This window comes from Orbicella faveolata, unplaced genomic scaffold (genome assembly GCF_042242905.1).
Source record: "Orbicella faveolata isolate gen_17 unplaced genomic scaffold, um_ofav_v1 contig_47, whole genome shotgun sequence".
Classification (NCBI taxonomy): Eukaryota; Metazoa; Cnidaria; class Anthozoa; order Scleractinia; family Merulinidae; genus Orbicella; species Orbicella faveolata.
Window position 1 is genome coordinate 6,865,001 of NW_028301577.1, and position 13,070 is coordinate 6,878,070.

The window sequence follows — 13,070 nt, forward strand, 5'->3', positions numbered from 1 at the left end:
TCAGTGCGTTTTAATAATATCACTCTTCGATGTTATTTTTCAGAGAACTTCAGAAGCAGGCAGAACAAACTTCTAAAGATAAAAGGGTATCAGACTACTTTCGTTTGTTTTTTTCGCATGAATCACAAGAATACTTGAAATTACACATGTATTAACACCTGTGGCCCAGCGACAGGAATGGTTCATTTGGAAGTTATCAAGAGTACAGAACTTTGCAACTTTTGACTGAATGATTTCCGAGAAGTCAATTTCTTCGTCACTGGTTCTGATACTTGCTTGCCGCCATGTTGACTTAGTGGCAGTTTGTAACGCCACTGCGCTGTGGGAAATCTGAGTACAGTCTTTTGCGAAGAATCCTACATATTATTATGCCAGTATACGCATTAGAAACGGTTAGCGCGACTTACATGCATAAGTACCGCTTTTTGACCAAAGCAAATGCGCAGTGATGCGATAATCCCCTAGCAGACTTTGCAAAAACAAACATGGCTGCGCGCTGGAAATTTCAAAGCGAAACATAACAGAAACAAACCCTTGAATTAAAACCAGGTAAATATTTAACGACTTCAAAGTTCTAAAGCCATCGGCAGCGTCCCTGTTTCTCCGTCTTAATGAAGGAGTAGATAGCATGGTGTTTTTTCCTGCTTTTAACTGCAATTCGTTTCTGGACAAGGTGGAGCTGAGGAAGGTACAAGCGCTTGCGTCAGAAGCCAGGGCAGAGGCACAAATGAAGACCAAGATTGCAGATGCTAAAAAGAAGTACGTATCACTTGTCATCCGAAACTATCTCTTTCTAAATTGTTTTTTATGTTAGAAAAAATCTCTTCCTAAAATGATATAGCCTGCCTCACACCGCTGACGCAAACCGACCGGGGGCGACGGTAAGGGCAGGCTTAAAACGATAACGATTACAACAGCAACAATAGCAAATGTGCAACAATGATAATAACAAAGAAATAACCAAACAAATAAGTAAATAAACAGACAACTTAACTCCCAAAGTCTCAGACGCATAAATCACTCAATGATCAACCCTGCACCCCACCGCCCCCATCCCCTTACTTTCGAATATAAACCATGAATGAAATCCTTTGAATAAGTATTAAGACGGGGAGATGAAATCATTAAAGTACTTGAACGTAAGCCTTAATTTTGCGTTCTTTCTGATCCAATATAACGTTTCGCATTTGTTATTATAAATACTGTTGTATCACACATACTGTGCGTTTTTTTTCTGTAGGTCAATGAAGGAACCTAAAACACTTAACTTTACGTTTGGATTCAATATTGAAAATCGTCAGTGTTACGGCGTGTTCATCTACAATTGCAGTCGGTACGTGACCAGAAATATTTCTCTTGTTTGGCCTTTTAGATCGTGTGTGTAAATTTAAGTTGTATTTAGTGACATTTATTAATTAAAATGAAGGTGTGCTGGGGCAATGAGACATTATTTTGTCAATTCAATTGTAACGAATCCTTTCTGGTTAGCTAGTTTCAGGCCGTATCTAACCTTCCAAGTGATAAACCCTCATTTCGGCCCCAAGGAACGATTACAAATACCTACTATTGAAATGTTCTTGACGTTGCTTGCAACAAATTCGTCAGATATCGCTTTTATTCCACAGGTTAATAAGGATGTACGAAAAAGTTGGACCGCAGAAAGATGGAGGAGTGTAAGTGTGACTGATATAAGCTTTGTTTCCTTTGTTTACAATTTTATTTACAGGACTAACACTTACACTACTTACAGCACTTCTATTATACTTTTATATATTTTTACTTCTTGAATTATGTTAAATTTGTTTAGGCATCTCTCTAAATGGAAACGTGCCAATTTACCCACTCTCGACGGTAATCTCTGGACGTTCTTTATCTTGAGAACACGTTCTGACTTTTACTTTTCTTTCCCTATTGCAGGAAATGTTACGGAATCATAGGTGAGCTTTTCTTATGAAATCGTTCTGATCTACCAACAAAGCATATGTCTTCTGTGAAAGCCTGTGTCTTCCGCATGTATCAGTTATCCCCTTTTGTTTTAATTTACTTTAGGTGTCGTAGATGTGCCTTATCTCGTACTGGAACCAACTCACAACAAGCAAGATTTTGCAGACGGAAAGGTATAAAATTCTTCAAAGATCACCCTTTCTTGCTTTCTGTGCTTGAAAATCGATACCACTTACAATGACGGGTTGAACGGAAGATCTTTTATGTCCGATCTTTGATTTCTCTGGCTATTTTACTGAAAGCGTTGTCCTAACCGGTTACGTGCTACGTTGTTCATCCGGTATAAGGTATCTTATTAGAGTTAAATTACAGCACATTTTATAAAGTGTTCGTCTTAGGTCCTGTCCATACCTTTGCGTTGGTTTTCTTCCAGATATGAAGACTTTTTTTTCTTTTTAAAAAGAAACGCTTCGATTTTCACACAAAAACAGTAACAATCTTTCCTCGGCTATTCTTTCTTCCTGTTAGCTAACACTACCCTCTCCTCCCTTCCATAGGAATTTCGGCACTTACACAGGGCGCTAGGAGAGCACTTAGAACAGTACTGGAAAGACTCTCAAATTGAAAGTAAGATCGTCGTTTCACTCTCTTCTTCATTCTTTCATTTAATTTGTTCTCCGTAGTCTTTTTGCAGTCGCTGTTTAGGTTGTCACGATGAAGGGGCGGAGTGTTTAGTGACTCTCCATATAACGGCTACGAAGGAGACTGGTACAGTGGAACTTTCCGTATGTGGACACCCTTGCAAACACTTACGGGAAGCACCTAGCTATGTATCAACGTGAAGTTGAATCAAGTAATTTACCGTCGTAGCGAGTTTCTGGAGCTGTCGCCTCAAGCATAATTGGTTTGAGCAAAGTTCTCTGACGAAGGGTTACGCTCCGTAGGTCAGCTTCACAAAGTTGTTACGGCGGTAGATTTATTTTAATCAACTTCTAGTTCATACATTGCTTAGTGTTTCACTTGTCCGCCGACGCAACCAGACAGTTTCTTTAGAAACGAATTCCTTTGTCGAGGGGTGGACAAAGGAAAAGGGTCCACCTAAGGGAGGTTAAAACGTGGCTGGGACCGTCACTAAGTGCTCGCTCACGGGAGGTTACAGTCTACCTGAGTTGTTCGTCAGCGGAAGTCCAACTGTAGTTAAAGTGAATCATCGAATGGCGAAGGCTATGACGTTCTTCTCGCCAAATGAACATGCGTTTTACATCTGGTACTCCGGCTAAAGTTATTTTATATATAGTTGGTCACTTGGTCGAGAATCTCTTAGTTTCGTCTTTTGCCTAGTAAAGGAAAGAAGACAATACAGCTCTGAAACTGAGAAAAGCTCATTCATTCTAATGTGTTTTATTTCCTTCACCAGGTCAAGGTGTGACAAGGTTCTGGTAAGCTGTCTCTTTAATATTCAACCGATATGAACCTCTGTTATGTCATTGTACCATTTGAATCACGGAGTTATTACTGAGAGACTGTTTCACAATGATTGTTCTTCCTCAGGGAGACGTTCGGCTACATAGGTAGTAAATGGACAGACGGGCCATCCATGGATCAGAAGTTTGCTAGGAAAAGAGCAATGCAGATATCAGTAAAAGTACAGTGCGGTACGTACGTGATACCAGATTAAACTTGGCATATAAGGAGATTCAATCATTTCCTTTCCCAAGCTCGAAAGATCAACTGTACTTCACTTACTGATTGCTAAACACAGTGGAACCTCTCGTAAAGAAAAATAAAGTGTCCCCGTAAAATAGGGGTCCGCTTATAGAAGGATAAAAATACAGCTTTAGGTTGTTGTTGTTTTTCTTGATATCACAATTCCATGCCAGCGTGAATTAGCCGTATCCCTTCAATCGATGAGAATATAGAATTTGTAAGCAAAATGTGGTACAATGATAGTTCTTAACATCTGGTGCTTAAGCTGACACTGTTTCTTGTTTCTTCAGACGTGTGCCTTAAGTGGCGAGAGTTACCATTTGCACAGAAAAACATCGGTCGTGAATTACCCGACGATTGGTGCTGCGCCATGCATCCTGACCCGAAATGCAACAGGTTTGTTTCACCGTCATGGCCCTAACCCAGCGTCATGTGTTTCGGGCGTTTTCCTCCGGGTTCTTTATGTTTCCTTCCTTCACACACAAAAAAAACATGTCTAAATGGGCCATTCCCGAGTTACCTTGTGCCTCTGTTTCTCTGTTTCATTATGAAAATGAATTTGATTTGCCTCAAAATGAACCTGTAGACTCGCTTTGATACAGAGGTAAGAGGCATTTCGGAAATGGCCTATTCCAACTGAATGGGAAATCCGGAGGCCACAGGTCTATATTTCGTAAGATTGTTGTATGCTACAGTGTTCAAATAAAGTTGATGTGTTTTAGGGCAAGGTAAATGCGTGTGCCATTCAACACTCAGTGCAAGTTGTTTTTCTTAAACAGTTGCGAACGGCCCGAGCAGAAAGTTACGATTGCTGTTGGAACTCTGCAGAAACAAGTCAAAACTTCAGAAGAAAGGCACATGGAGATGCAGGAGGACATCCGAAAGAGACAAGAAGCGCTCAAGAAGTCAATGGAACGGCAGGTAGTTGTTTTCCACACCCTTTATATGCTAGGAATATGCTAGGAATTATTATGCTAGGAATTATTAGTGTGTCCCATTTGTACTGGAGGTTAATTGAGTGGCCGAGTGTTGGTTGGAGGGGGAGGGGAGCTCGGTTGTGGCTGATCCAAGGATTAGGTAGGGACGGGAAGATCGTTTAAGAAGATTTCCCGCATGGTCCTCCGCTGGAGCTAAATGATGATAATGATGCCCAACTTTGTCTGCTCGGGAACCTCATTCTTTGTGTTAGATAATAATTGTGATGTAATCAGTTTACAAATAACATAGTGGCTAGTGTTGCCTAGCAACAGTAGCCACAAAAAATGAGGCTCGTGAAAGTGTAACTGAAGCTGCTTCATCAATCATGTCAGGGGAACATGCAGGACTGAGGTATTCATTTTCTCCAAACTTAACTCGTCTCGGCTTTGTGCTATGAATGCAGGGATAAGCTTCAATGGTGTGGGCCACGTTGCCTCGATTACAGACTTGACCTCTAACGTTTTATTGAATGTTACACCTGTCTTTGTTCCTTTATAGCGTCAACGAACACCACAGGGCGCACAGAGAGAAGACAGGGTTAGAATTCAGCCACAAGCTGCTGCACACAAGAAGGTACCTTCCTCGGAGTTTTCGCCAAGCTATTTACAAGTTTTGTACTTTCTTGATTAATTATTAACCAAGCAAGCCAAACGATGATCTCCTTCGAAGTTGTTGTTTGATCCTCACGCGACGCGTGACAACCAAACAGCAAAGTGTTTCTTGACGAACCCAGTAACCGCTGTGAGGTAGACCTAACACCCACAGCATGTTGTTGATTGTTTGTCGGTTAGTTAAGCTGTTCATGGCAAACTGGATGAAACGATGTGGTACCTCCCTTTTGCGACTCTTAAATGCAGTGTCTCCCTTTACTTATTTTAGGGGTATTTGTTTCTTATTTAGATTGAAAGGACCTCGTCCGCTGAGAGCTCGAACTCTTCCAAGAGCGATAGCGCAGAGGTAGGAAACAATTACTGACTGAACTCCACTTTGGATTCTGAAAAACGTACGTTTGTGGTCAACATCTTCTTTTGTATTTATTTTTACAGAGGCGGTTGCCCAAGAGACCAGAGGCGGATAGCACTGAAGGAGAAAGTAGAAGGACGAAACCTTCTCACGAGGTCAGTCTGAGTAAAGACTGGGAGATATTAGAAAGATTTGACCTGATTGTTCTTGGTATTCTGAGACAGAGCGGTTCTTAGTTGAGTGTTGTAAAACCAAAATCAAACCAGTTACGTACGAGTTAGACCACTCTGCCAATCTCAAACCGTAGCAAAACCAAAACCAAGAGAGAAAAAAACCAAAGTAATTGCTTGATTACTTTGGACACTCGATTGAAAACCTCTCTAGTAGCAAAAGAAAAATATGTGATCTGTAAAGGGATCCAGTTGATTTTTAAGTTAAACGAATGATTATCTTTCCTTCTCAGCCAGTGAAACGACGAAATGAAGAATCTCGGCCTGCTGTTGAGGTTAGTTTTCATGAATTTTGCTGATAATGTGTCGGGCGTTAATGATTGGACTCTGTTAGGTATAAGTATGTCTTTTTTCCTTTCAGGCTGTACAGGCCAAACGGAAGAAAAGTGACGTACAACCAGCGAAGGTACGATTGCCAATAGAGTGGTTTTTGACATTCTGTACCTTGTGAAACTTTGACTGAAACAATCACGTGGCCAACAACGATGAACCAATCAAAATCCGACAAAAAATGGACAGCATGCAGTATGCATGTGAAAAAATGCATGGAGTATTCGTGGTTGGTTACGTTTTGCTCCAGGGTTATTGAAAAGAGCATGCTTGCATTGATAGGACAGATCACATTGGGCGAGGGTTTTCATCACAAAACCAAAGTAAATTATTATTAATTTATTAGCAATAGTTATTAATAAATTAATTAATATATATTAATAACATAAAGGTAAGGTAAAGTCTGCATGCGAGCCAAGTGGCCCATCAGGCCGGAGCTTATCGCGGTTTCTGTAGCATGAAGCGACTAGGAGTATTTCTACTCCCCCCTGGATGGGATGCTAGTCCATCGCAGGGTTACCCCCAGCATTAAGTTCGCCGGTACCCATTTGTACACCTGGGTGGAGAGAGGCACTGTGAGAGTAAAGTGTCTTGCCCGAGAACACAACACAATGTCCCCGGCCAGGGCTCGAACCCGGACCGCTCGATCCGGAGACGAGCGCACTAACCATGAGGCCACCGCGCCTCCCAATATTAATAACATAAGTATTTATAATTTAACACAAGATCAATTGAAAATCACGTTTTACTTTTTGTCTTCTCCCGGCGTCACATGTAGTGTTTTATGTGTAATGTTTCTGTTTATATGAGTATGAGTTAGGTCCGCTTGTTTATGTAAACTGCGGAAGCTACAACCCGTAGTCTCTCCGAAGTAACAAGTATTAATCTACTAGCGTTCTGTCGGGAATGCCATACTCTTATTGGGTACGCACCTCACTCTCTATTTTGTTGTAGATAGTGGGTAGCCTAGAAATGTGCGGTTGTTAACGAAATGACGGCCGCTTCTTTGCGTTTTCGAAGTTTGTGTGAAGAGGATCTAGATAAAGTTTTGAACGACTCACTAGTAGATTTATACTTATTCAGTCTCGATTTCTAAGGGTGATAGTTGACGAGGCTGCGCCCATGACAAGTATCACGCGACAGAAATCTCTAGCTCATTTAATATATAACTGCTTAATAGAATAGTCTCGGCTTGTGATATGGAATCCTCTTGTGAACTTCAACAGACTGTCGAAAGGAAAGAAAGTCAAGAACAACGAGAAAAGACGACAAAGAGTCGAGAAAAACCAAGGCCAGAAGAATCAAGACCAGCAGAACCAAGACAGGAAAAACCAAGCAGAGAGGAACCGACACCTGAGGTGCAACGACAAGAAGAACAAAGTAAAAAAGACAGAACGGAACAAGAACAACTGGAACTGGAACAGCTAATGGAATGGAGCAGCGAAGGAGAAAATGATACAGCAACGCGTAAGGAGAGCATTTCTGGAAATTATTTATTAAACTTTACTATGGTAGTGTTTTGTCTGTGGACAACTGACGAGAATAAATTCAAATGATCAACTATAAGATATAAGGGAGTTTACGCGACTACGTAGATCGATAAATAAACTCGTATTCTCATATTCTTCATGAATCTCAATGTCTATTTAGTTTATCTGTGGGTGTAAGAATTTTCCCAAGCTGAATGTGTAACGATAGAATTCATTTTTAAAGACCAATATAGATTCTGTCGTGGTTGTCACAAAACTCAGTTGGTAATTGCAATTTATGATTACGCCGAGTATAGTTACGAAATGTACCAAGATGTACAATGCAAGTACAGAACCTTTGTTCGGTTCATCAAACTTCCATGAAGTGAAATTTCTGTTAAGCTTTCTGTGAGGGAAAATGACAGCTCGAGCATGTGACTGCGAGTGTGTTGTTAGGACGCCTGCTTACAATTTTCTCTTTCTGTTGTTAGTTCCAAAGGGAACCAAAGTGGAAGCGCGGGTTGATAACTCTAAATGGTAAGTTTTCTTTCATCGAGATCGACAATAAGTTCGACAAAATATCTAAAGATCAGCTATAAGCCTGCGGGTCTTCTGCAGTCGTGGTGTAATGTAAGTGGTAAAATACGGTAAAACGTCAGATAACAAACACTTGCGTTGTTTTTGTTCAAGCCCAGGTTTATTGTAAGAATGGTTGGTTAACAGTAAAAGCTGAATGTTTGAGGTGCATACAAGAATTCTGTAATTTAACCGACCGTCTAAAGACACTGTTAAGCATAACGATGTCAAACGCAAATAACTTCTGTTGTCCTCAGATAAATACCAGTAGTCTCTGAACATACGAGAAAGTGCAAAACATGATATATAGTTATTGTTGTTATTTAAAAGCTAAATCTTAATATAAACACATCGACGTTATTGAAAGAGGATATCATACGGTCGCGGGGGACGTGGTGGGGGTGTCAAATTTGGGGTTTCTTTGGGACGTGGAGGGAACCTCCTGTCGATGTTAACTGTACTTGTTTTGTGGTGTCTAGGTATATTGGAACAGTTTTGGCTGTGAAGCCCAAAAAAGGAGCGACTTGTAGGGTTCGAGTTAAGTTCGATATGTATCCGAAGGACAAATACGATAAATGGTAAGAGTACAGAAAGTTTGAAGAGTAAATTATAAATCAGAAAAAAGTGATTTGTTGGTAATTTAGATTAAATTGTTGACTAACGAACTTGAGAATAACAGCACCTTAACTAGACAATGACTGTGTAAAGCACGACACCAGTTGACACACATCATCCGACGAAGAATTCGTTAAAGCATATTGGCAGTGAACAAACCAACAAACAAAGAGAACGAAAGAAATTAAACTTACAAGCGACTGTCCGATGGTTTAAAATAATAAGCTGCAGTCATGGCGTTCATGTAATCTCGTTTTGGTCTTCAGGTTCGACCATCCAAGTGATGACTTGAGAGTTCTACAAGTAAGTCTCGTTATAATAAAAATTGAACAAACCTTTCTTGCCAGTCATGTAGTGTTAAGCTTGGCTCAATCTCGTAGTGTTGGCGACAACAATCACTTGATACTGAAGTCCTCTCTAAGCTTTCCGTCTTGCTTATTCTCCGGACACTAAATATGTGCCATCAAAAAGCGCGGACAAACTTGCAGATACCTTTACATCAGATACCTTTTGACAGAAGTACGCTTTAATTAAAAAAAGAACTGGCAAAATATTTGTAATTGGACTAGACTATTGCTACAGTGTTAGAGAACTCTCGATCATATCCCCTTGTTGGTATGTTAACGCTATTGCACGTTATTTTCAGCCCGTCGAAGAAACAGCTCCAAAATCACCGAGCCCAAGTCGTGAGGTTCCCACCTCGACGTTTGTTGAAACGCCGCCTAATCAGCAGCAGCAACAGGAGGAGCAGCCTCAGAAGAAGCAGCGACAGCAGCAACCGCCAACAGAAGCGGTGCAGTCTCCGGAAGACAACCGAGTGTCGTCCATGTCAGACGAAACTTCTATGGTAGAACAGGAACCGCCTGCTGTTCAGGAATTCGCTGACATGCTAAGGTTTGGCAATCTCTCTAGAAGTAACAGATCATGTGAGTAATTTGTTATACTAAACATGTATTTTAACAAATTGTTTTCTTGTAGACGGTGTCTTTGCTATTTTGCACCTCCATCGTTTCGAATAAAAAAGGATGAAATAAAGGAGATGAGCACTGCCGAATTGAGAGAATTCCCACTGGTAAGAGTTACTTCAACTCAGTATGAACTTAAGTTAATCAGTGTAGAGTGCTTGGTCTAGTTGCTCAAGTGAGCCTATGTTGATAGGTTACAGCGTTGGACGGTAGTGCGAGCGGCCCTTAAAGAAGCTGCGTCACAGTTTGTGCATCTTGAAAAGTTTAGCCTAAATTTTTGAAGTTAGTCGTTTGCAATCCGTGTTTATCTTCTCCTTCCCTAACCATCCTTGTTCCTTTAAGGCTTATTATTATATAACTCTTTTTTTTTTTCCTAAGTGAACTTTTATTTTCAGAGTTTTCTTCAATTTAACGGTAATAAACAACTCAAAATAACGTGACTTAGCTCCTTTAGTCCTAGTGCGATCACATTTCAAACCTTGAAAACAGTAGATCAGTGCTTTTTAAGGCAGTTGACACCAAGACATATGCAAAGACAGACAGACAAGCATATATACAGATGTACAGTGACACAACTGGTCTTCAAGCAATAGTAGCTAACGCCATGTTGTTGTTACCTCGTTCAATTGTAAAAGGTCTGCGAGGATCATTGTTAGGCAAGCTTGTTTTGTTGTTTAAAAAAACGTATGTGTTAGTCGTTCATGAATGTCTTGTGTAAAAAGTGATCACGCTTTGATTTCTCCCTCTTTACAGGAATCCTTCTTTGATTACTACGAGAAAGGCCTGACGGAGGTATATATTCATACTTGAAGTGTTTATATATTTGTTCCAAATACTAAAATAAATAAACAAATTGATAAATAAATTTGTTTAGAGATTAATAAGTAAATAAACACTTTATTTGTGTCAGTGTCTAAAATTGTTCTTAATGGTGACACTGAAATAAGCAAACAAATATTGTAAATTGAACAGAACTTTGTGAAAAGCTAGTTGCAGGCTGACCAGTTGGCTTTTTACAAAGAGTGAAGGATTGAGTTCGGGACCACCGAACACACATCCATCCATAATGGGTTTTGCGTTTTACATCTGGTTGGGCTTAAAATATAGGTGGGAGTTTGCGTCTGAAAACGTTTCTCTGCATGTACGGGACATTCGAACGAGTAGTTAAAACGATATATAAAGAGATAACGTCTACAGTCATTGTGATTTCAGAATACCATCAGTGAAAGATCAGACAGTGCTGCGAAAGTGTCAAACTTAGAAACAGAAGAAATGTAGTAATATAAAGTTTTAGTTTGTTAGCTGACCTGTGGCAATTCTGCGATTTCAGTTGGTCAATGGTTTTCGTGATGAGAAGGAGGAAGCCCTGCAAAAAGTAGCGGAAGTCGAGGGGCGTTTGAAGGAAACGGAAAACGAAAAAGAAAAGTCCACAACGAAACTATTAAATCTAAGGAAGAATGCAGGAAAACTGCTTCGTGTCATTCAAGAGGTTAGTTGATTACCGCAATGTACTCGGACCACGTAGCAACATGCTCTTTACTGTTTTGCTTCATGTTGCTGTAATGAAATTGTTGCCTTTGTTGTTCTTGATGTAATTACATCATAATGATAATAATAATAATAATAATAATAATGATGATGATGATGATGATAATAATAATGATGATGATAATAATAATTTATTTAATAGTTTTTTGGGCGCATTTAGAAAACTCAATGCGCTTACATTACTATATAAGAAAAAATAAATTAGTTAAAATCTTCACAATGTTTCTTATAATAGTAAGAAGTAAAATAAATGCTGCTGTTATTGTGGTTTTACCGTTATTGTTGTTACTTTTGGTGCTGCTGCTGCACTAGCTATTGTTGTTGTTACAGTTGTCATCGCGTTATCCTCATTTATTGTTTTTTTGATTATTATTATTATTCTTTTAGGATCCTAACGAGTGCTTACTAAGCGAAGATGACGTTTCGGATACAGTGGATGAAATGATGGAAACCATCGCGCATCAGGCTGCCGAGCGATTATAGCCACAACGAATTTTTTTCCCCCAAGCTTGTTTCTTGAATTCCTTACGTGTCATTCATTTGTTTTATTTCATCATGCACCGTCTTTTTACAAGCCACAGAAGACCCAAGATTTCGTACGCTCGATCTTGTACTATGACGTCCATGACAGTTTTATACAAATGTGCTATTAGCGCTGTGCGTGAAAGTACCAGTGATGCTTTTCTACTTGAGCTATTTAAGACTAACGCAGCAATCGGCTGTGAATTGTGATTGTACAGCGTTATATGGCTAAATGCTGCTTTTTTAAAACAATTTTCGATAATCATGCTATTAGAAGATAAACTGTAGATCCCAAATGGCCGTGATGTTTGAAGCGGTCACGCAACGGTCAATGTCACGCAATGTTTCGACCGTTGCAAGTGAGAAGGCTGTTGCAAGTGGACGGAAATCGAATTCCATTCGCCCGATATTGACAATACAAATGTGCAAGTTCAGTGTTTCACACAGATACCTCAAGGGTATAAGACAGTATTTCAGTCATTTTGAACTTCAGACAGATCTATATATAAATATGAGTTTATGTTATTGTTAAACGATATTTATCGCAAACAAGAGGTAACTTTCTCAGTTACGTCAATATTATTGCCCGGTCTTGACAGCAGTTATAAAAATAATTTTTACAGAAAATCTCATTTAGAACTGTGCCTCATTTTAACGCTTCAAATGTTGAGTCAAACGCCTTATTGAGCCAGTCGTAAAACCAAAACCCAAGCAGACAGTCACTCTGGCCAATCACAATACATGTAGCCGACGCAAAGCGCGGGAAAACGAGTGGGAGTGAGTCACGATTTGTTCTGTTTTCACATCTGATTGGTTGACAAAGTGGCGCGATTGTGTTGAGTATTATTTTTTGTGAGTGTGAAAACAAAAAAACAAAAAATCCATGGCTCGAAGTCGTCGGGTCTGGACTATGTGATGAGTGGATGAGTGAGAGTGAGTGAGTCATCTATGTATGCCACACCGATCAGACCGGGGCTGCTATGAACAACCAATCAAATTGCCGCTTGTAAAGGTAAATCGGTGAGAACATTTCGTTCTGATTATCAAACAGCCATCTTTGTTCTCTTCTTTATACAGGAGTAGTTGCTTATGTATTGGCCTTAATTCGACATTTCTAATTCTGCGTCTTCTGAGAGTTTGGACGACAACTTTGTGGGTGGATTACAATTATCTACCAAGGAATCAGTGTTTGGCATGTACTAGCATGTGTTAGCCTTTGCTTT

At 39.8% G+C, this 13,070-nt stretch overlaps 1 protein-coding gene across 1 annotated transcript in view; it reads left to right on the forward strand.

The window, feature by feature from the left end:
• The window catches only part of LOC110052125 (ATPase MORC2A-like), a 29,521-nt gene extending 17,047 nt beyond the window's left edge, over nt 1–12,474 (forward strand). The window contains exons 16-40 of the mRNA XM_020758256.2: nt 44–86; nt 674–759; nt 1,241–1,333; nt 1,626–1,673; nt 1,918–1,937; nt 2,050–2,117; nt 2,502–2,571; nt 3,362–3,383; nt 3,496–3,599; nt 3,942–4,047; nt 4,431–4,572; nt 5,128–5,202; nt 5,530–5,586; nt 5,676–5,747; nt 6,056–6,097; nt 6,184–6,228; nt 7,379–7,619; nt 8,113–8,158; nt 8,677–8,775; nt 9,079–9,115; nt 9,459–9,706; nt 9,791–9,884; nt 10,531–10,569; nt 11,108–11,266; nt 11,713–12,474. Of these exons, the coding sequence (XP_020613915.1) occupies nt 44–86; nt 674–759; nt 1,241–1,333; nt 1,626–1,673; nt 1,918–1,937; nt 2,050–2,117; nt 2,502–2,571; nt 3,362–3,383; nt 3,496–3,599; nt 3,942–4,047; nt 4,431–4,572; nt 5,128–5,202; nt 5,530–5,586; nt 5,676–5,747; nt 6,056–6,097; nt 6,184–6,228; nt 7,379–7,619; nt 8,113–8,158; nt 8,677–8,775; nt 9,079–9,115; nt 9,459–9,706; nt 9,791–9,884; nt 10,531–10,569; nt 11,108–11,266; nt 11,713–11,808 (2,152 nt within the window). The 3' untranslated portion in view covers nt 11,809–12,474. The remainder of the gene's footprint in view (nt 1–43; nt 87–673; nt 760–1,240; nt 1,334–1,625; nt 1,674–1,917; nt 1,938–2,049; nt 2,118–2,501; nt 2,572–3,361; nt 3,384–3,495; nt 3,600–3,941; nt 4,048–4,430; nt 4,573–5,127; nt 5,203–5,529; nt 5,587–5,675; nt 5,748–6,055; nt 6,098–6,183; nt 6,229–7,378; nt 7,620–8,112; nt 8,159–8,676; nt 8,776–9,078; nt 9,116–9,458; nt 9,707–9,790; nt 9,885–10,530; nt 10,570–11,107; nt 11,267–11,712) is intronic.
• Nucleotides 12,475–13,070: the final 596 nt, after the last annotated feature.